Here is a 22,983-nt window from a genome sequence, read left to right on the forward strand (position 1 = left end):
ATTGGGTGTAATTTTCCCTGTTGACCACTAGATGGCGACACTTTAGTGTAAATTTGAAAGAACAGGAAATATTTCAGCGCAGCCTTTTTTTGTTGAAAATTATTGAATGTCATTTGGTCTAACGCTAATTTATTTTGGTTGTAATTTCTCTCTTGACCACTAGATGGCAGTACAATTTAGTGCAAATTTCAAACAAAAGTATTTTATCCCAGCTTTTTTTTTTTTTCATTCCAGCCACTGCAATCCTGCAATTTATGCCTACAGAAAATGACAGCTCTAAATTCATTTTATAAAGTACATCTTTAGGCATGATTCTTGACATATATTGTGAGATGACAAGTTTGTTAGTTTGGAACTACAATATTTTTGCCTTATCTATTGATCTTCATCTCAAAATGTGTTTAAAAGTGTTTTTATTACTTATATGTACTCACCCATAGCGGTAATGACAAACATGCAGAGGAAGGAGCGTCCTGGGTGGCCGTTCTCTTCACATCAAGACCCAACAATCAGTTGTTGATCTAAAGAAAGGCTAACTTGAAGTCTTATGAGAGGCGAAAGGCATTCAAGTGCATTTGTGAACGTTTGTGAAAAGAGACGCCAGGACACCCAAGACATCAGTAACAACTGTTCACAGCGTTTATTTCCATTTTCATGACACAAAAACAAAATGGGAGAGCAAAGTGAAAAAAAGAGATATCTTCGATTGTATTTCATTTCTTTTAACCTTTGCATGTTTTCTGTTGTTGTTTTTGCTGCCGTTTCCATAAGTGAAGTCATCGTCTTGCTCCATCGATTAAAATCATGAAAATGGGAGAGAAATCTCTTTTTTTTCCCAGGACGCACATCGATTGGAACTTTTTCTAATTGTTAACAGAGTGCGGGGGAGGAAAGTAGATTTGTTGCAGGGGTGGGCAAAGTGTGGCTCTCCTCTAACATTTGATGCATTCATTTAGCTGGAGCTATTCTCAAAAGTTTACACACCCTGGCAGAACTTGTGAAGTATTGGCAACACGGGCCATGCCCTTCCTCTTTCTTATTGCTATGTTTTGTCAAATGATTGTGCTATTCTAAAATGCTTTACTGTAGTGAATTACAATTACAATTAAATTATTATTTGCCATATTACTCTTTTTTTTTTTTTTAAATGTTCTACATATTACAAAAATGCCAGTGTAGGCTAACAACTGTATTTACTTAAAATGGTTTGAATAAAATACGTTTTCTACTTTGAGGTTAATGGATTTGAAATGATAAAACATTTAGTAAAATAAAAAAGTTGATATTTATGAATGATTTTTGTAAGTATGTCAATTGGTTCATCGCTTCAAATTAAATTAAGCAATAAATATGAAAAATTTCTTTCTTAAATACATTAATTTAACTTTTTTTTTATTTTTTTAAATGTCTTTGTTTCATTCATTTATCTGATTAAATAACCGGTTAGTTGATTGATTGCAAATATTAAAATGGAAAAAGGTTAAGCAATTTACGTATCGATTCAATTTATTAAAATGTTGTTCTAGGAAATAATGTAATGCGAAACTTTTAATTTATAGAATTGACATTCTACAATATATATTTTTTTTTACCTCATCTATGAATTTGCTGGCCCAGTTGTCCTTTTTCAAAAATCAAATACGGACCTTGAGCTCCAACGTTTGCCCACCCCTGCTGGTTCCACAAGGACGGCGGGTGTCGCACGGCGGTCACAAACAAGACAAGCGTCAACACATTAGGCGGGTGGAGGCGAGTCGAGGGGGGCGGGGTTTGGGGGGGGCGAAGAGGAGGGGAGAGACACTGTGCTTCGTCGCGTGCCAATGATAACAAGCAGCTCTTACACTCACTCCCAAATAAAAATATTTACAACAGACAGTCAGTCGTCTGTTAAAAAAAAACAAAAAACAAGCAGATCAAACACGGGGGGGGGGAAGTGGCTGCAGGAGGAAGTGACGGAATGGGGGAGAGCGACGGGGAAGAGGAGGAGGTTCGAACGCTAAAACCTCAGCACTGCGAGGCAGATGTGCTAACCACAAACAAAAAAAGTGTCCAACTCTCGTTCCGGATTTCTGAAAAGCGGCGTTTGGAAAAGCGGAAACAACGGCGACTTTGGGCGCCGTGGCAACGAGCATCGGCACAATGGCGACGGTTGGCAGTTTCGAGCTGAATGTTGAGGGAAGAAAAGCGACGGAGAGGGAGGATGCGTGTGTGTGCGTTCACCCGCACACCGACATCCTCTCCCACTCCGTCGTTGGTCCCAGCGCCATCCCGTGGGTGCAGATGGCAGAAAAGTAAACATCGCCAGCTCGTTACCGTGGCAACGTGCACTTCTCTAAATGTAAACAACAATGGATGCCACTTTGTGGTCTAGCACGTGCATTTGTAATGTGCGAGCCAATCAGCTGACAGCACGCGAGGGAGGGAGGGAGGGAGGGAGGGGCCGGCGGTGGACGCGGGGTGAGGTTTGAGAAGGGGGGGGGGGGAGGAGGGTTAGACAAAAGGGCACGGGGATGATGAGACATTTGTGATGTTTGATAATTTAATAGTACGTCTCCTTCTCCACCCAACCTGAACACATCACAAAAAGAAGACGAAAACCGCCGTGTCAGCACATTTCAGGATGATTTGATTCAAACTCAAATGATTTGGTAAAAGGGCTTAATGGCTGGAGTCCGAGACGCATTGTGTGCGCGCGCTTACCACCAGGGTTTCGGCGCAGGATGAGCTTCCGGATCTCATCGTAAACAAAGATGAGGAAACTGTATGGGAACGCGCAGAACCACCAGCTGGCCCTAAAAAGTTACACAGTTTGTGCGTCATGATTTTAGGCTTCAATACCTGTTGACATTGCGATGCTCTTCAGGTGTCACCAGGGGGCAGTATAATACATAATCGATACACAAGATGGGCACAACTAAGTAGCTGACTGTCTAATTTAGCACAAGGAGTAAAAACATTTCTCGCCTCTACCGTTTTGCGTGAACGAAGCAAAAACTTCCAGAGAGCTTCTCTTACTTGAGCGGGTACATCCGTAGCGCCACGTCCATGCCGGGGCAGTAAGACAGGAAGGCGGCGAGGGCCGTTTCCTCAAACAGGCCGAAGATCAAAATCTTGTTCCTGTGGGAAAAAACGTAAAACCATCAACAGAAAAAAAAAAAAAAAAAAAAACTGGCAATCAAAGTCCTCAGAGAAGAAGTGATACAAGTAAAAGAATTAACAAAACTTAGTAATCAATGTTTTCTCTCTCTGACAGTCCGAGCATAATTGTCGTAAAGTTCTGCCTCTGTTAGGTGGCTTTAGAGTGAGCAGGTGTACCTAATCAAGTGGCTTGTGTTTACGAGCTCTTTGCTTCCACCTAGTGGCTGCTAGCGGAAACTACAACTGGAAGAAAATATAAAAACGAGCTCTTTGCTTCCACCTAGTGGCTGCTAGCGGAAACTACAACTGGAAGAAAATATAAAAACGAGCTCTTTGCTTCCACCTAGTGGCTGCTAGCGGAAACTACAACTGGAAGAAAATATAAAAACGAGCTCTTTGCTTCCACCTAGTGGCTGCTAGCGGAAACTACAACTGGAAGAAAATAAAAAAACGAGCTCTTTGCTTCCACCTAGTGGCTGCTACCGGAAACTACAACTGGAATAAAATATAAAAACGAGCTCTTTGCTTCTACCTAGTGGCTGCTAGCGGAAACTACAACTGGAAGAAAAGAAAAAAACGAGCTCTTTGCTTCCACCTAGTGGCTACTAGCGGAAACTACAACTGGAAGAAAAATATAAAAACGAGCTCATTGCTTCCACCTAGTGGCTGCTAGCGGAAACTACAACTGGAAGAAAATAAAAAAACGAGCTCTTTGCTTCCACCTAGTGGCTGCTAGCGGAAACTACAACTGGAAGAAAATATAAAAACGAGCTCTTTGCTTCCACCTACTGGCTGCTAGCGGAAACTACAACTGGAAGAAAATATAAAAAACGAGCTCTTTGCTTCCACTTAGTGGCTGCTAGCGGAAACTACAACTGGAAGAAAATATAAAAACGAGCTCTTTGCTTCTACCTAGTGGCTGCTAGCGGAAACTACAACTGGAAGAAAATATAAAAACGAGCTCTTTGCTTTTACCTAGTGGCTGCTAGCGGAAACTACAACTGGAAGAAAATAAAAAAACGAGCTCTTTGCTTCTACCTAGTGGCTGCTAGAGGAAACTACAATTGGAAGAAAATATAAAAACGAGCTCTTTGCTTCCACCTAGTGGCTGCCAGCGGAAACTACAACTGGAAGAAAATATAAAAACGAGCTCTTTGCTTCCACCTAGTGGCTGCTAGCGGAAACTACAACTGGAAGAAAATATAAAAACGAGCTCTTTGCTTCTACCTAGTGGCTGCTAGCGGAAACTACAACTGGAAGAAAATATAAAAACGAGCTCTTTGCTTCTACCTAGTGGCTGCTAGAGGAAACTACAACTGGAAGAAAATATAAAAACGAGCTCTTTGCTTCCACCTAGTGGCTGCTAGCGGAAACTACAACTGGAAGAAAATATAAAAACGAGCTCTTTGCTTCCACCTAGTGGCTGCTAGCGGAAACTACAACTGGAAGAAAATATAAAAACGAGCTCTTTGCTTCTACCTAGTGGCTGCTAGCGGAAACTACAACTGAAAGAAAAGACATCGGGGCCAACTCAATTGCGTTCCTTTGAACGCTGCGCCGTATGGCGACTGTAGGTACGAGTCATCGTAAAATAAATGGCCAGACCTCATTCCCTGCTGGAAGACGGAGTTGCGTCTGGTCTTGCAGATGATGACGTCGGCCCACTGCACCACCACGATGCTGACGAAGAAGGCCGTGTGGCACGTGAACTCCACGATCTTGCGCTGCTCATACGTCTGTGGAAATTCAAACGTCGATAAATAACCAGAGAATGCAGTTTTTAAATACCGAATAGGCGCTTTACCCATTGTTGTCCGTAGCTGTCCTCCAGGTCGTTGTTGGAGCGGTCGTCCCAATTGAGGCGAATTCCCATCAGCACGGAAGGCCGGAAGCCGTTTTCTGCCATGATGACGAAGTAGGCGAAGAAGCCGCCGAGAGCTTGGATCATACCTGAAGACACGACGAGCGCACGTCAGGAGAACGACCGGCGGCGCTCACGAAAACCAGCAACCCACCGATCTGTCCGTAGGCGATGCTGATGAGCCTCTCGTTGACCAGTTTGTCCCGCGCCGGGTTCCTGGGCTGACGCTTCATGATGTCGCTTTCCGCAGCCTCGTACGCCAGAGAGATGGCCGGCACCTGAGCACGTCAAAGTCACATTGTTTCATGTTATTTGGGGTGAAGCAAGAATCGAGGCAATTGTTGCATTTTTTTGGGGATTAGGGTTACGGTTGTTTTCTAAAAAAAATAAAAAATGACTTCCAAAAAAGCTTTTCTGGGTTAAAGGCACAAGGCTGCAGGAGTGTAAGCCATGATTAACACCACATAAGCCCCGCCCTTTGTCTCTGATTGGTTGTTTTTCTTTTTTTAATAAAAAGGTAAAAGATGCTGTCAGACAAGGCTGATTTTTTTTCTTCATGTACTACTGATAGTTTTGACAAATATGACAAAAACATTTTTTAAAAATTTTAAATCAATAGTTGCTTTTTTTGAAAAATAGCCGCTAAATATTATACACATAGTTTATATTATATATTGCTAGTTTAGCAACACTGAAGGTATACTACGGAAGCTACAAAAAAAAAAGAAAAAAAAAGCTCAACTCAAATTACAATAAGACTCATTTTCCTCACACGCATCCAATTGTGCAATTACACGATGTCATGATGCAAGTTCCTGTTCCGTCCCAGCATGTCGATGATCATTTTGATGTGGAAGAACAGGCCCGTCAAACACCTGGACCTCGCCCTGTTGGTTGCATGTGTCCCAATACTTTTGTAGCACATCATCGTACTCACCATGTCCGTGCCCAGGTCGATGCAGAGGATGGTGATGGTGCCCAGCGGAAGCGGGATGTTGACCAGGATGAAGAAGAGGAAGGGCGTGATCTCGGGGATGTTGCTGGTGAGCGTGTAGGCGATGGACTTCTTCAGGTTGTCGAAGATGAGGCGGCCTGCGAGGACGAAAAACGTTCAAGTCACGCGACTTCACGTCCCGCGGGGCTCGCCTGCTTCGCTACGTTCCGCTCACCTTCCTCCACGCCCGTGACGATGGAGGCGAAGTTGTCGTCCAGGAGGATCATGTCGGCGGCTTGTTTGGACACGTCCGAGCCCGAGATTCCCATGGCGACGCCGATGTCGGCCTTCTTGAGGGCGGGAGAGTCGTTCACGCCGTCACCCGTCACCGCCACGATGGCACCCTGGCAACGAGGAAACATTCTTACAGAGTCCCTGCAACATTTGGTCTATTCATTTGTACTTTTTTTTCCTCCCCTTAAAATTGGTCCGTCCAAATGTTTTTTTCGTTTATATTTAACTCATTCACTCCCAGCCATTTTGACTGAAGCAACCCCATTCGCTCCCGGCTGTTTTACTGGATTTTGATTGATTTTGCAAGGCCCACAGAATATTGTGTTCTATTGCTATAAAAACATGTAACCTACCAAAATAAAGATTAGAGTCTCTTCTTTTAATCAAAAAAAAGTATATTTTTGTTTCCGTTTTGCAGCAATTAGCATTAAAATATAGCTAAATTTAATAATTATTCTCATTCCTGTTTTATAAACACTGGCAGAAAGAGCTTGTTGCAACATGACCCTGGTTGATTTCTTATACTCTGCTGCCAACTGCTGGACGTACCATTGCTTCACCCGTTCTCTGCAGGTCAGAGATTGCATTTAAGCCTTCTTTATGCTTTAGCCTAAAAAATAAAAAAACGCATAAATACGTCTATGGGAGCATGGAAATATATATAAAATAGAACGTATTTATACGTTTTTGGGAGCAAATGAGTTAATATAGGGGTGTCAGGTGACAATTTTTTTCATAATTAATTACGACTTCAATAGTTAACTAGTGATTAATCGCAAATTTTATACATGTTCTAAATGTACAATAAAATATTTTTTCTCCAAGTTTTGATACTCATGTTAACATAAAAGTGGGAAAAAATGTTAAACTAATAGAAATATGGCTGCATTATTTAGTCATTGATACAGTAATTTCAGAATAATTAAAAAAAATTAGTTAAAATTAAAAAGCTGTACTGTACTATCAAAAACAAGTGTGATATTGATTTGTGTTGGTCATTTTTCTGCCACTAGATGGCATAATTGCATTTGTAAGACGTTGGTTTTCTTTTCACATTAAGATCTATCTAATCTTTAACATAAAGTGGCTTGTGAAATTGTGCACATTTTTGAAATTGTAAAATACAACTTGACCCCAATCTCCACAAATGCATGCATTATTATTAGTGCTAAATTTTGACGTGGACGTGTCTGCTGTGGTGCGACTGGAATTCCCCCCAAATTTGTGGCATTAAAGGAACTTTAAATGAACGCACTCATTTTGACAACCCTAATTATATATAAAGTAAACTGGTTCCTTTGATTTATTCCAAATAATGAAATCCAATCAAATGATGGCTGTACTTGTCTCTGGCAGCCCTCGACGATGATGAGCTTCTGTTGAGGTGAAGTTCTGGCAAAGACGATCTCTGTGTGATCCCTTAAAATGCCGTCCATCTGGTCCTGGTTGAGGTCCTTCAGGTCTGTTCCGTGGATCACGCAGGCTTTGGCGTCCCTACGGCGGCGCATCGGGACCATTCAAAACCATTCTTGGAACGCGTGTGACCATATATGGGCGTCCGTCTCTCACCTGGGGTTCACTTGACTCACGGGGATGTTGAGACGCGCGGCGATGTCTTCCACCGTCTCGTTGCCCTCGGAGATGATGCCCACGCCCTTGGCGATGGCCTTGGCCGTGATTGGATGATCGCCGGTCACCATGATGACCTGAAGGAGGAAGAACGAGTCAAGCGGACTGAAGGAAAAGAAGACAAACCAACGCCAGCTCACCTTAATGCCAGCAGAGCGACACTTGCCCACAGCGTCGGGGACGGCGGCTCGGGGCGGGTCAATCATGGACATGAGGCCCACGAAGCAAAGGTTGTCCGTCTGGAAGTTGACATCGTCCGTGTCAAAGGCAAAACCTTTTGGGTAGGATTCTTCTGGTAGGAAGAGGTGACAAAAGCCTGGCAGGATAAAAAGAAAAGATGACCTGATTTACTTGGAGCCAATAACAAGAAGGAGTCATGCCATGCGACATCAACCTAATTTGTTTCAACTCCTGATTTCTGTGCGTCCGGTCATTTGACAATTTTCTGTTTGTAGTACCACTGACTACCACTGACACTTCCAATTCCATCACTTCAAACTTTATTTTGAGCTTGTGGCGATTTCCTAAGGGTTGTATGGTGAAAGTTGTTCAGTGGTACTCCCTCAGATTCTCCTCATACAAAATTTGAAAACAACCAAACAGCAGTATTTACCCAGCACTCTCTCCCCCAGGCCTCCCAGTTCCAGGTAAGCGTTCTGGAAGGCCTCCTTCATCTCGTCATCCATTGGCTGCTCGCGGCCCTGCAACATGATGGTGGAGCAGCGGTCCAGAATCCTCTCGGGAGCGCCCTTCATCACCAGCAGGTAGGGTTTGTCGGACTCGTCATCGCTCTCGTGAATGGAGAGCTGGCGACAAAGAAAAGTACAAATTAGCCATTAGCGTGTGCAGCCAACGTTGTGGCCAGTAAAGGTCCGACTGGGTTGTACCAACCTGATACTTGTTGGTGGAGTTGAAGGGGATCTCGGCCACCTTCTTGTTCTTGTCCCTCATGCTCTTGACGGCGCCGCAAGACAGCTCGATGCACTTGAGCAACGCCGACTCGGAGGCGTCGCCGGCCACGTCGCGCTTGAGGATGGGCAACGACTCTTGGCCGGCCTTGAACACGGCGCGGTTGCACAGCGCGGCGATGCGGGCCAGGGACACCCACGTGCTGGAGCTTTTATCGAAGGAGGAGCCTGAGGAGAAATTCTCCATTTTCATCTGTCCATTTTACCGATCTATCTATCAGAGATGTAACGATAACAGCAATATCGCAATATTAGCACCCTCTGGTGGTTAGTTTAATACTGCAGTTTAATTTAGGAATGTTTTGGCCACTGTGGCAGTTATCACTTCCATCAATCCATCATAGCAGAAAATATTTTTCAACATCTCTGCCACATGTCCTGATTTGTTCTGGATCACCGGAAGTGTGATGTCATAGGAAGTCCATATTTGGGCACAGGGCCGGAAGTATGACGTCATAGAAAATGTGCCCATATTTGGGTTGGTTTGGATATCGCCACATCCCCATCCATCCATCCATCCATCCATCCTTTACCTGACTGGTCCTCAGTCGTGTCGGCCTCATGGATCTGGTTATCAAACCACATGTGGGCCACGGTCATCCTGTTCTGGGTCAGGGTGCCCGTCTTGTCCGAGCAGATGGTGGAGGTGGACCCCAGCGTCTCCACCGCCTCCAGGTTTTTCACCAGGCAGTTCTTGCGGGCCATTCGCTTAGCAGTTAGCGTGAGACACACCTACCAGGCCAACAGCACAAAATCAATGTTAGCCTCTTTGGGAAGCTAATAATCAACAGGTAGGACACCTCCAGGCAGCTGGGAAACAAACCACAACAAATTTGGGACCATACGATACCTGAATCGTAGTGAATACAGAAGACCATGTACCTAAACCTTCCCAGTCAAACCCGGAGATGTCCATCCTATATAGCAAAATGCGCTTAAGTCAAAGCATCTTTGACAGGCCAGGCTGCAGTGAGTAAAGCAGTCAAGCAGGAGCGGCCGGCGGTGCGTTAAAAGTTATCACGATGCACAACGACAGCCAATCGCAAGGGCCAAACACAACCAGTGCATTAACGGTCGTTAGCCAAATTACATGAGCTGGTTGGTCTCACGGCAGATAAACATCAGACGCGACTGGCCTGAAAGAGAGACACAAAAAAGGTACACGACAACGCTGACATACACAAAAAGCACAACAAACACACGGCAAGCACAGAGAGAGATGAAGCAGACACACAACAAGTCAATACAACCATGCGGGCTGATCTGAATATCGATTTAGTACTTCCAATTAGTTTATTTCATAGTTTAAAGCATTAGCGATTTGGTTGCTATTCTTCGTGACTTTTTTGATTTATGAAGCATTTTATTTATTTCTATTGTTTTTGACTTTGGAATTGATTTTTGGTTTTAATTCAGTTTTGATAGTTTTTCCAAAATGCTGAAATAAAGTTGATTTGAGTTGACGTCAAGTGTTGAACATTTAACTCTTTGACTGCCAAAAACGTTAAATAACGTTTAGTAAAATCCTATGGAGGAGTGCCAAAGACGTTAAAAGACGTTTGTTTCAAAACAGAGGTGAAACTAACCATTTTCTATTGTGGATTACTGAAAAACGGAATAAGGTAGAAACAAACTTTTTTTTTCTGATGAAAGATGAGAGTCCAATCTTTTTTTGGTAGTATGTGTGTTTCCATAGTCCAAACACATAATTTTCTATGGACCTTGAAAGATCAGTCAAAATGCTTAAAATCGGCTGGCACCCACGGCATCCCTTTTCTGAAAACGTCTGGCAGTCAAAGAGTTAAAATGTAATTAATTGCCTAATTTAAGTTTTTCACTTATTTCCAAATTTTTTGCAGAGGAAGAAAATATTTCTATTACTTTTATGGATGCAAGTTATGGATGAAAATATATTGGGGGGAAACCTAATCCCAGAAGGGGGAAATCAAAACATGTTACGAATGATGCCATTTACATTTTATATACGCAAAGTGGGAAAAACATGTATTAAAATTCGGCTGACTTGAAGACTTCTCTCTTGGCTTCCTGCATCACTGGCGTGGTACTCACAGTGACGGTGGCCAGCAGACCTTCGGGCACGTTGGCGACGATGATGCCGATGAGGAAGATGACGGCCTCAAGCCAGGAGTACCCCAAGACCAGCGACAGGACAAAGAAGCTGATGCCGAGGAAGACGGCCACGCCGGTGATGATATGGATGAAGTGTTCGATCTCCTTGGCGATGGGCGTCTGTAGAATGCGGAAGATGAGTGATGTCATCACGCGCGGTGCGAGCAAGCGACAGGCTCACCTTGCCGGTCTCCAGGCCCGAGGTGAGGGTGGCGATGCGGCCCATCACCGTGCGATCGCCCGTGCACACCACGATACCGCGAGCTGTGCCTGGACAAAGGATGGGAGGACAGGTCAGTTCCGTGGTGTAATGCAATAATGCTACCACAAGAGGGCGCCATTCCTTATTCTTAACCTACGGTATGCTCCATCCAAACAAAACGTGGCTCTCAGAGTACCATCATCGTTATAGGTTTCATTCCTAAAATGTTTATCTAGTATTATTGCAAGCCATTGTAACACTATTCACAGTTTCAAGATTAAGATTGTCAAATTAAAACAAAAACTATTATTTGACAAATTAAAAATGTATCGCCCCACAAAAACAAAAAAAAGATTAAATGAAAATGTGTTGTACTTAATACTTAAGTAGAGCTCAACTGTTGTGGATTAAAGTGTAGTTTAGGGACACTCAAACATATAAAATTTGCAAATTAATTCACGGATTCCTTTGTGTGCCACTAGAGGGAGCTAGTGTAGCACACTTAAAGAATCACTTTTCTATTACAGTAAATATAAAGTTTTATTAATTTTTTTTTAGATTACAGGTAGGGCAGGATATTTGTAGAGGAAGTAAAAAAAATAAAAAATAAAATAAAAAGTCTGTATGTACAAAATTTTCCTTCCTTCATTTTTTTTAAATATCTATATACCATTTAATTATAATTGACCCAAAATTTAATTAAGCATTTTAAATGTTTTTTTTTTTTATTTAATCAATTTTGTTATATCATTATTCACAATAATTTCACAGATTATTTAATAAAACTTGTACATCAATGATTCTTTCGAATACCACTAGAGGGGACCAGCGCAACATTACCACACTTTCGAGAATCGCTGTGATAAAAAGAAATAGAAATGTGGGAGGAATTTGGAGCACGTGCAGAAAGTGGCCATGCCAACTCCATACTTTGCCCACCCTTGTCACAGAGTCTTTCACATGGTGGTCTTACCTTCCACACAGTTTGTAGAGAAGAAGGCGATGTTCCGGGTCTCCAGAGGATTATCATGGGTGCAGTCTGGCGACCTGGTCTGAGGCTCCGATTCGCCAGTCAGGGAGGAGTTGTCCACCTGCAGTCAAGGTAAAAACCAAGGTGAGGAATCAGATTGGACCACTACGAGGTGTTCTTCCCTGTAAGACAGCATTACGTCATCACCTTGCAGCCGTGGGAGGAGATGATGCGGAGGTCGGCGGGGATGCGGTCTCCACCTTTGACCTCCACCAGGTCCCCGGCCACCACCTGCTCGGCATCGATCTGCATCTTCTCCCCTTCGCGGATTACCAGGGCTTGCTGGGAACGCAGAGAAAAGCGCGACGATGACTTCCTCCACTATTTCAAGCTACGCGTTGAGTCGCGAAGTACCTGGGGGACCATGTTCTTGAAGGACTCCATGATCTTGGAGCTCTTGGCTTCTTGGAAGTAGGAGAAGCAGCCGGTGATGATGACAACAGCCGACAACACGATACCGAGGTACAACTGAAAGATACAAGGAGGTCCCCCGGTTAAGATAGTCAACCCATGGAGCGGTACAAATCTGTTGGTTAAAGATCAAGTGAACCTTCTTGATGGCTACAAAATAAAACAAAACGAAAAAAATCACTAATTGTTAGAATAAATGTACATAAGTTATCCCATATTTACTCTTAAAATTGCAAAGCATTTATGCAAAGAACTGTGCCTTATACAAGACAGCGGCTGAAACACTTTGCGGATGAACTGTTGAAACTTTCAGCGTCGAAGAAAGATACGTCCGTATTATTATCTGCACAATGACTCATACCCGCAATGGTTGCGGCTGTGTGAACCCCCTTCCCTTTAGAGCAGCAACGGCTATGTAACTGGTGAATGCCCAATAAAAAGAGGCGGCCCGGTGGAGTAGCTGCAACTTGAGATGGACCAAAGGTCGTTTTGGTTCTGTGTGTGTCAGCCTCCCGCACTCACGTTATCCCCGGCAGGCTCGTCCTCCGTGGCGGCCTGGATGGCGTAGGCCAGGAAACAGAGGATGGCGCCGATCCACAGCAGGATGGAGAAGCCGCCAAACAGCTGGCGACAGAACTTGACCCACTCCGGGGTGGTGGGGGGCGGGGTCAGGGCGTTGGGGCCGTCCCTCGCCAAGTACTCCGCTGCCCTGGCGTTGGTCAGACCCTGGACCGGGGCGCCATTTGGGTTTTTCATCGTGGATTAATAGCCTCTCGAGAGCATTAAGTGCTCATGATGTTGACTTACCTGGACGATGTCTGTGGTGTATTTCCTGCAAACTTCCTCCACGGACATTTTGTGCTCAGTCTGCAGTGTGAAAATGGAGACAATTGGTTTGTTCATTAATCTATGACGAAGACGTATACTGACAGGCAGAACAATGGCATTTTTTCTACAAGATGGCAGAAAGTGCATAGAACGCCTTCTCTACTCATGTTGTGGAGATATCGACGGAATCCTTACAATGGGGACTTCCTTCTTGAGGTCGTCCATGCCCTTGCCTCCTTTCTTCTTGGGCGACTCCTTCTCATCTTTGTCCTGCGTGGTGGCCACGCGGTAGCTGTCCGACCGGCCATACTGACAACAACACGTGAAAAAGGTTCATTACAGACAACAGAATAATATCAAAAAGGTAGCACAATCTCAGGCTAATTCAAATAGACAAGTCGTCATAGCGCAGCACTTTTTTTTTTTTAAACTCTAAATTGTGCACACGACAGACCATAAGAACGGAATAAAATTTTAATAAATTATTAAATAATTATTTAAATAAATTTGAATAATTTTTTTAACCTAATTCTGGTTACTTAATTCTGTCTGTTAGCGAGAGCCACTACATCGTGATAACTTACATTGATGTTTCTGCATTTGGCAATTTATTATTATATTATATTATTAGTATGGGAGTTTTTTTAATGGGCTTTAGGTGAACTGATGAATACACACACGCTCGCTCGCACGCTCGCACGCACACACACACACACACACACTCACACACATACCAAAAAAATAAATAATATATATATATATATGTGTGTGTGTATATGTATATATATATGTATATATATTTAAAAAAAAAACATTAAATTTTTTTAATTTGTTTTAAAAAAAAGAAAAGAAAGGAGAGCAATGATGATGTCAAATCGAATGAACAATACTGAGCTCTCCTGAAAAAAAAAAAAAATGGAATAAAAAAGTTTTTTTTTTTTTGCAAATGCAATAAAAATTTGTGCCATGACCGATAAGTCAGCCAATATTAGCTCTTTTTATAATCAGCCAATTAATCTGTTAAATTTTATTGTTTCATGTTGTCATTATGGGATGTTTTTTTCCCATTTATTCAACACCAGTCTATCTTGCAGCTCTAACCAGTACTGTATTGCAAAATGTATTATTTCTTATTTTTTATATAGTTTGAAAGATTGCTATATAACCTAACCTCAAGACCTTACTTGAAGAGTCTTTAATTGTTTCAGTGTGTGTGTGTGTGTGTGTGTTTGCGTCTGCCATCTGTCATGCGGCGTCCATCAGATTACAGCTGTTTACTACCACTGTCAGATTAACCCAGTGGCCAGTGAACAACAATAATCTCAGCAGGTCCGAGTGCTCCGTTCACTTCATCTTCAACAAAGTCCTACTAAAACACACGACGTTTTCAGTCGAGCACGACTGTGGATTCATTTGCATTTTAATCAGAGTGGGCGTCATGTGATCATTTAGAGCAAGAGAATGCATTATGCGTCCCCCTATGTGGAGATCCTATCTGCTACTGTGGCAATTTAGCACTAACGAGACTCATCAACAGTCCAGATTAAATCAGTCATTTGCATAGTTTTAATACACTATAGAGCATAATGGATGTTTCAATTTCCTGTTACGTTTTAATTGTGGACTATGAAGTAGCTGACAGCAGTTGTTATTGTTTCGGGACATTTTCCAAACTCGCCGCAGGCTTAATGAAGTCAAATTGAACAGAACGTGAGGACAAGTAAGGCTGTAAGGTGCACGCTGGCGTTGGTTTCAACTTCCTTAACAATTGTGTGGCAATTAAATGGAGTCAATTTGAGTCAAAGAGCTTTAGCAACATTAGCACGTTAGAAAAACAACCAGATGTACACGATGCTGTGCTGATTTCAGATCAAAAATTGATGCAACATTGCCATCTACAGGGATCTGTGTCAACATACATTCAACACTTATTGTCGCAGTATAGCGCCAACTACTGCTGAGGAGGACTAACCAATGCCCAATTTTTTTTTTCCCTTAAAGAGACAGTGTGTATTATTTATTGCAATCTAATGGTGAACTAATAGAATGCAGCGATTTTGAAACATACACACTACGGTGCCTCAGAGAGACTGCCCGGTGAGCGGAAGCTAACAAAGAGCAGCTAGCACAAGCTAGCTGGAGCGGCTAACAAGAGCAGCTAGCATGAGGATCTAGCAAAAGCTAGCAAGAGCAAAGCAGAGGGAGGCAAGCATCCCAATAATGTATTCATGCACAAGCGGCAGAGGCTAACTACGTTAGCAAAGTTCTTCTCCTTCGGGTATCCGTAGCACAAAGATGGCGGTAAAACATGGCAGCCACCTGTAAGGCGTGGTGTGACCTATCTAATATATAATTACTAGACCTATGATTATAAATGAATGTATGTTAATGACATAAAACGTTCTTTTTTTTGGGGGCGGGGGGTATTTTTGAAATTAATAGCGTTATTATTAGTTCACCACGAGATGGCGCTACATAACACGCACTGCCTCTTTAAGTATCGTGGCTGGTATCGACAGCCTCCACGCGTATACATAAAAAATAAGGCCAATAAGGCCGGTTACTGATGCTTGATATCGGTACTCGCCCATCACTGATACAGACTAAAAAAAGTAACATCATTCGGTCTAGTCTTTCAGTTTCAAGTCAAAATCTGACGACATCAACCAGTTAAGACAGTTAGATTGCCGAGCGGTGGGTGATTGGTTTTGATTGGTGGATTGTCGATGTGGCTGTCGCGCACACACACACATCACGTCAACACGTCATGGATTACACACAGATCAGTGGAGCAGTCGACCTAGAAAGTGCTCTCTATATATGAGGCGGGGGGATGCGGGGGGGTTCCTCCATAATCCATGCCTTCGTACCCATCCCCATCTTTTGCATTCACTTCCTTTGGGAAACGCCCATCTGCTTCTAGACTTTTGTCTACTCGCGTCTAATGACAAAATGATGACTACATTCGCACCGGTCAAACATTACACACAGTCGCAGATGCAAGTCGAAGGTGATTAGCCGCCGTCATTAGCGTCGCCAGAAAATGCCAGTTGCTGGTGATTGACAGCTAACAGCGGGTGTGATGTTTCCTAGCAACGTCCAATCCGCCGGGGAATTTTAAATAGTTCCAGGAGGGCAGCGAAGAGGAAGAGAGGTGGTGCTGGATTATTGTTATTATTATTTTTAATGATGTACCTTGCGCGAAAGTGTATTATGTAACGCAAGTCTGTGGAAACGCCGCTAAGGCCTGACATCACGGCACACTGCTGGAGTGAGTGAGCTCACAGCGCCGCGTTTTCATCGATTCAAAACTCACACACTCATCGTACTCAGATGGAAAATATATATAGACCAAATATCGACTAATTATGCAACATGCCCAATGAAGAAAAAAATCAGTTTTTTTATTTAGCAAGCACATTGGTGTTATATGTTGAGTTTTTTTTTTTTTGTGGAGCTAACGTTATGATTATTAACTCATTCACTCGCAGCCATTTTTACTGAAGCACCCCCCTTCGCTCCCAGCTGTTTTACTATATTTTGACTGATTTTGCTAGGCCCACAGAATATTGTGTTTTAATGCTATAAAAACATGGAACCTGCCAAAATAAAAGATTAGAGTCTCTTTTTTCACCAGGAAAAAAGTATATTTGTATCTGTTTTCGTTTTGCAGCAATTAGCATTAGAATATAGCTAAGTTTCATAATTATTCACAAATCAGTTTAAAACAGTGGGGAAGAGAGCTTGTTGCAACATGGCCCTGGTTGATCTCTTATACTCTGCTGCCACCTGCTGGCCGTTTATTGTAATAACTACCATTGGATTAAGCAACTTCTTCAGGTCAGAAGCTGCATCAAAGCCTCCTGTATGCTCTGGCATTTAAAATGAATAAATATGTTTCGGGACCATGGCAATATTTAAAATAGAACGTGTTCATACGTTTTTGGGAGCAAATGAGTTAATGGGGTTGTACTGAGCTGCATGATACTCAGAGATGCTCCTGACAACTAATTCAGGTCACCAAGTACTTCAAATGTGACCGCAATGAATGATCAAAAGCGGCTGCCGCATCTGGATCAAATCTGGATCAAACTTTTGATCGTTTTAACCTTGCGCATGTTCCAACATGTGACGCTTTTGAAATATCCACATTGGTCTTAACATACGAATACACAAATCCTCTAAGCGTTAGCACGGCTTTGTGTCTGCATAAAATGCCACTACAAAGATGATGAATGATGATGATGATGATGAAGTGCTACTAAGACGACATTAAAAACATGAAAGAACTGCTAGCGTTGCTTTAAATAAAGATAAAATGCACTTAAGGCTAATGCTGCTTTATAACGACTGAGTACAAATGCACAATTGGGCACAGCATCCATTACAAAATGTCTCCCAACCTTCGTCGGGCTAAAGCACATATCTTAAAAATCTCACTGCGCACCACCAAATAAAAATGTCAGCTAAAAGGTACATAATACCAAAATAAGGCTTAAATGGTTCATCAGCTGGTTGGGAAAAATGGGCCAATTTTTTTGCCAATATTTGTTGATTTTTTTTTTTTTTTTTTATTCTTTCAAACCAAAAAAATATCACATTTTCTCTCTACAGTTAAATACTAAATGAATCAGCGAGTTTGTGACGGCGCCAGATACGATAATTTGTTCTGAAATTAACAAAACGCGAGACAGCGACATCTCATTAACGAGACCTCCCGCGTGAAATATCACACCATCTGTCTGCCGCGGCCGATTGGTTGACACACCAAGTGCATGATGGGTAGCATCCATCCTCTTTATTACCTCCTCCATGGCTGTGCTTGCAATCGTTCACTCATTCCCGACACGCTAATCACTACGAAGTATTTATTTAGAACGTGGACGACATAATTCACTCATCAGTCGGACGGAAGGTAGCTTTGGATTACTACGTACCGGCTCGACGTCAACTGGTGGAACGTACACAATAAATATGAAACAAATGCATGATACGAACATATTTTTTGAAGACTAGCGTATTCTACAAAATGTACAAATAATGACTTGTTGTGATGAGTCGCTCAACTGACATTGAAGATGTTTTCTCGCCTCAAATTAGATGAAGGCTGCTCCCCTTGTACGTCTCCCTCTGCCATTTTCTTTTCTTTGTTCTCTTTTGTTTTGGCACAATGCATCATGGGATGGCTTATTCCTCTAGCAACTATTGGTTAAGGGCTGCTTTACTGGACAAGATGCATTGTGGGATACACTATATAGGGGCTATACAATGTGAATTTCTTCTCTAACTTATTTACATCAAGGACTTCCTTTTAAAAAAAAAATACATCACATTAAAATATGGTAACAGATTAGATGTAAGTATTCATAAAAAAACAAGTGGTTTTATTATATATTATATAGTGCAAGGATGGGCAAGTGAAATGCTGGAGGCGGCCATAATTTTTTATCAGTTATCACCTAGGACCACGCGCACTTCCTAACCAATTATTATTATTTTTTTAATGCTATTTTAAATATGGACAAAATACATGCATTTGTGATCTTTAAAATACTTAATTTTTGATAATAAATTCAACGCATACATATCATAATCCACTCACAAAGGGTTTAATGCACATCGCAAAATAAATTCATTAAAAAAAAATTCCCCAATGCAAAGAGCTCTCTTGCATAAGATTACCATTCAAGGACAACACAAAACTCCTGGACAAAAAAAAACAAGAACTCAGTTTGGATATTTTGTCCTTTTTATAAACGCAACTCACTCCAAATGTTTATATTTGGGTACTATGGTATGCAAATCATTCCAAATCCGGCAAAAAATATTAGGCTGACTCACATTGTAGGAAAAAGCTGTAAAATATTTCATGTAAGCGCAGATAAGACATCTAGTGGTGAATGGTGATATTACAATTTAAATAGATTTTTACCGTTTTTTCCCCCCGATTTTTTTTCAGAATTTTTTACTTTCCATTGAAAACATATTACCAGTATTTAATATTTATCATAATTTCTTGAAGATTTATTTATTTATTTTTAATCTAGGGTGTGGCTGTGTGCCGCCAGTTGTCCATCCCTGCTCTATATAGCGAATAGCAAGTGATTCCCAACAGCCCATCTGAATGTGTTCACCTGTCATGTTTTATTTTTTTTTTCCACAGCATTCCTCAACACCTCCGCACACGATTTCCCAAAATCGTCCTCAAGGTGACTCGGCCTCTGCGCAGAACCTTTGCCATCCTCTCTCTTGCCAATCAGGAATGCCAATCCCAACCTGACCCTCGCCTCATCGCCAGCGGATTCCCGATTGATTGACCTCAGATGCCTTGTCAATCCCGCCCCCCACTCCCGTTTTGCACCCCCACCTCCTCCTCGATAGTAAAAATCCCACACACATACAGTACCCTGCTCGCTTCAGTTAGCCTCGGGCGAGCTCGTGGCCAAAGCGTGACAGAGCGGCACAACTTCTTCAGCCTGGCCTGAATGCTCTCTCATCCCACGATTCCAGCTCGCCACCTCCCACACACTCGAATCCAGCTCGGCGGAGAGGCCCCTGCCAATCACACTTCATTAGAAGGACTGGATGCAATGGGAGGCTCGCTACACTGCGTGTTAGCGTGGCGCTAATAGGACTGGAGTCTATCGTGACTATACATGATGACTATTACTGCCATAATAGCTTAGAATGTCCACTGGTTGAAAATACTGTGTAGCCTGCCAGGCATCTTCCAGTCAGGGTTTTTCCTGGCTCAGATTGAGGCGGTACATTTGTGATCATTTGTCTGCCTAAAGTGTGTCGAGAAGGAGCTAAGTTTAGCTTGGGTTGTTCACAAAGTCGAAATGTGCTACTTTGGATGTTTTTTTTTTATGGGGATGAGGTCAGCGATAATTTTTTTTTTTTAAAGTCATTTCATCGCATTATGAGAGACTCAAGAAGTGAATCAGGCTTTTAAAACAGGTGGCAAATCCAGGTCCAGAAAGTAAAAGCCCTGCCACAATTGGGCTTTAGCCCCTGATGCTAGCTAGCGCCTAGAAGGTAAACGAGCACCATGGGAGCTAGATGGGAACTAGCTAGCTAGCACCTGAAAGTAAAAACCCTGTCACAATTGGGCTTTAGCCCCTGATGCTAGCTAGCGCCTAGAAGGTAAACGAGCACCATGGGAGCTAGCTAGCTAGCTAGCACCTGAAAGTAAAAACCCTGTCACAATTGGGCTTTAGCCCCTGATGCTAGCTAGCTCCCTAGAAGGTAAACGAACACCATGGGAGCTAGCTAGGGACCTAGCTAGCTAGCACCTGAGGCTAAAGCCAAACTGTGGCAGGTTTTTACTTTCTGGACCTGGATTTGCCACCTCTGGTTTTAAAGGTAGTCAGATACGCAAATGTTAATGAAGATATCCGTAAATTTGGGTGAAAAAAAGAGTCTATTGTCTATTCATATCCCGTATGCGCTTCAACTCTGTTTTGCTGTTGTAAATGTTCTCGTTGCGGGATGAATAAACGTACTACGAGACTGAGGGGTCCGCCAAACATGACACCAGAAGCCTCATAGAAACACATCCTGAAAACAGATGGTGCACATTTTCAACAAGTGAGGGAGATATTTTCACGCCCAATTTAAAAAAAAAACGATTAAGATATTAGATTTGTTCTCAGTGATTAGCAACGTTTGTAATCCTTTGTCCACCAAATTGGGGGACTGCATGTTTGTAAGCCCCTGAACATTTCCTAACGGCTGCATTGGAAGGAATGGCCCGCATTTTGCTGGCCAGCCTGTTCACCAGACATCACTCGCTTGGATTTCTTTTTGTACGGTTATGTAAAAGATATCGGAACAAAGTCAACGACCTGATGCATCACTGAAGCCATCGCTGCCATTGATGGCAACTACAGAGAGCATGGCAAGAAATGAAGGACCGGTGAGATATGCATTGTGGATTCGCTTTTGTTCGTTGTTCTGTTGTGACTTGACGTGTGACCCTGTATTATACATTGGAAAGGAGATCATAAATGTAACTTATAGGGCACCTGTTTTTGTCATCACGGGGAGTCACAACCCTAATCCAAATATGCAAGCATATTATATAAAAGGCAAATACTCTCAATGGGAGTATGGCTGCGAGCCTCCAATTTGTCATCACACACTTTGACTAAATGGCGTCACCTGGTTAATGGTGATTGTCTTTTCTTACATTTTTCATTGTTTTGTTGCTCTTTACTAATAGAATCTCGACACGGTTAACATTAAACCTAATAACGTGGCATCTCCCTGTCCCCGCCCACTGTAAATCTTAACTTTGTGTTTATAGCTATTAAACATTTGCTCGTAATTAATTGATACGTGCCCTTAACGCAACGCGTTACTCCAGTTACTCCGCAACTGGATGCAGCTCACAAATGTGGCGCAAATAGCGGGTCGGCACGTAAACACCATAGAAACAGAAATAGACATCCTATTAAAAAAAAATTACGGGCGTACAAATGTCGTCCTTACCCCCATTTTGGCTTCACTGGGAGGTTCGGTTCGAGCAGGTGCACTTGTCCGCTTAAAAAAAGATCGTCAGGTGGGCGAAGAAAAAAGATCTCCCTTTACTTGTCGGCTACCACCCTATAGAGACATAAAAAGTGTCATGAAGAAGTGTTAAAAATGTAAATATCACCACAAGAGCCACGATCGCTGCTCTCTCCTTCCTCGTCGCAAATGATGCTGCTGGAGAAAGTAGAGCCGGGCAGATGTTCGGATGTCGTGTCCTTCCGCGAGGCTGTTCGCTCCCCGGATTCCGCGCAAGGAAATAGAGCCAAGCAACAGCTCGTTGCAATTACTTTTTTACCTTTTTTTTTTTTTGCGGTAAGGTCAAAATAAACATGTAAAGTTCAACTGAAAAGCGCATATTGTGATGAAATAGCCCACAGTAGCTACATATACTTGCGTAAAAAATAAATAAAAATGCAGTTGAAAACAGAATTGGCTCGTTAGCCAAACATTTTACGAAAGTAAGAGTAGGCCTACTTTTACTTTTGAGTAATATGACCCAAACAAAACAACTTTATTCATAGTACACTCTCGTCATTCAACCAGTGCTCCTTTGCTGTACTATTGTCATCCAATAGTGGAAGTAGTAGAGTAGTAGAGGATACAATTTTACTAGTAGTGCGCCCTATTTTTCTATTAGTTTGCCAGAGTTGTTCTTCAAGTTCACTGAAATATTTTACTGCCATAATCTGTTTTGTACTTGGTATTTCCCCTGTAAAAAACACATCACTGCATTAGTAAAATAAGTAGACACTGTGACGACAATTTAGATTGAAAGAAAGCAGACAGTTAATCAGGTTTAAGCTGGTCGACATTCGTGCACATAACGACAAAAGATGCCATGCATAACAGTGAGCTAATAAGGACACACAAGGCTTTTATTTTTGCCGTTATTATTTTCCACCTGCTGAGGAGGATTAGACAATTACATGCATGCTTTTATCCCCCCCCCACCCCCACACACACATGAACTGTAAAGATTAATAAGAGTCAAGCATGACTTATAAAACACATGAGCAAATATGT

General features: G+C 42.4%; 1 protein-coding gene across 2 annotated transcripts; it reads right to left on the reverse strand.

Annotated features, from left to right (window-relative positions):
- Window positions 1–617: 617 nt before the first annotated feature.
- Window positions 618–22,142, reverse strand: LOC144036871 (sodium/potassium-transporting ATPase subunit alpha-3-like). Of its 2 annotated transcripts, none has more exons than XM_077547792.1 (23): window positions 21,919–22,142; window positions 13,621–13,734; window positions 13,405–13,464; window positions 13,120–13,323; window positions 12,541–12,654; window positions 12,334–12,468; window positions 12,130–12,247; window positions 11,136–11,224; window positions 10,895–11,074; window positions 9,358–9,556; window positions 8,748–8,992; window positions 8,470–8,662; window positions 7,997–8,172; window positions 7,797–7,933; window positions 7,571–7,721; window positions 6,169–6,337; window positions 5,937–6,091; window positions 5,154–5,277; window positions 4,943–5,088; window positions 4,744–4,874; window positions 3,016–3,117; window positions 2,701–2,792; window positions 618–2,568 (listed from the first exon to the last, which is right to left on the reverse strand). In XM_077547792.1, the coding sequence occupies exons 1-23, from the start codon at window positions 21,922–21,924 to the stop codon at window positions 2,540–2,542; spliced, it is 3,069 nt and encodes a 1,022-aa protein (XP_077403918.1). In that variant the 5' UTR covers window positions 21,925–22,142; the 3' UTR covers window positions 618–2,539. The 2 variants fall into 2 exon arrangements, with proteins under 2 accessions (XP_077403918.1, XP_077403916.1); XM_077547790.1 differs by lacking the exon at window positions 21,919–22,142 and adding an exon at window positions 18,497–18,616.
- Between the last annotated feature and the right edge of the window lie 841 nt (window positions 22,143–22,983).

This window comes from Vanacampus margaritifer, chromosome 17 (genome assembly GCF_051991255.1).
Source record: "Vanacampus margaritifer isolate UIUO_Vmar chromosome 17, RoL_Vmar_1.0, whole genome shotgun sequence".
NCBI classification, from domain to species: domain Eukaryota; kingdom Metazoa; phylum Chordata; class Actinopteri; order Syngnathiformes; family Syngnathidae; genus Vanacampus; species Vanacampus margaritifer.

What these genes read in the sequence shown, in the direction of transcription:
- LOC144036871 (XM_077547790.1), bottom strand. Translation starts at nt 18,604, where the DNA reads ATGATGCATTGTGCCAAAACAAAAGAGAACAAAGAAAAGAAAATGGCA. An exon ending in GTCTGCTGGCCACCGTCACT is followed by an intron (nt 9,557 to 10,894) that starts GTGAGTACCACG and finishes TTGGCCTGGTAG; the next exon opens with GTGTGTCTCACGCTAACTGC. An exon ending in CTACGGATGTACCCGCTCAA is followed by an intron (nt 2,793 to 3,015) that starts GTAAGAGAAGCT and finishes GTAACTTTTTAG; the next exon opens with GGCCAGCTGGTGGTTCTGCG.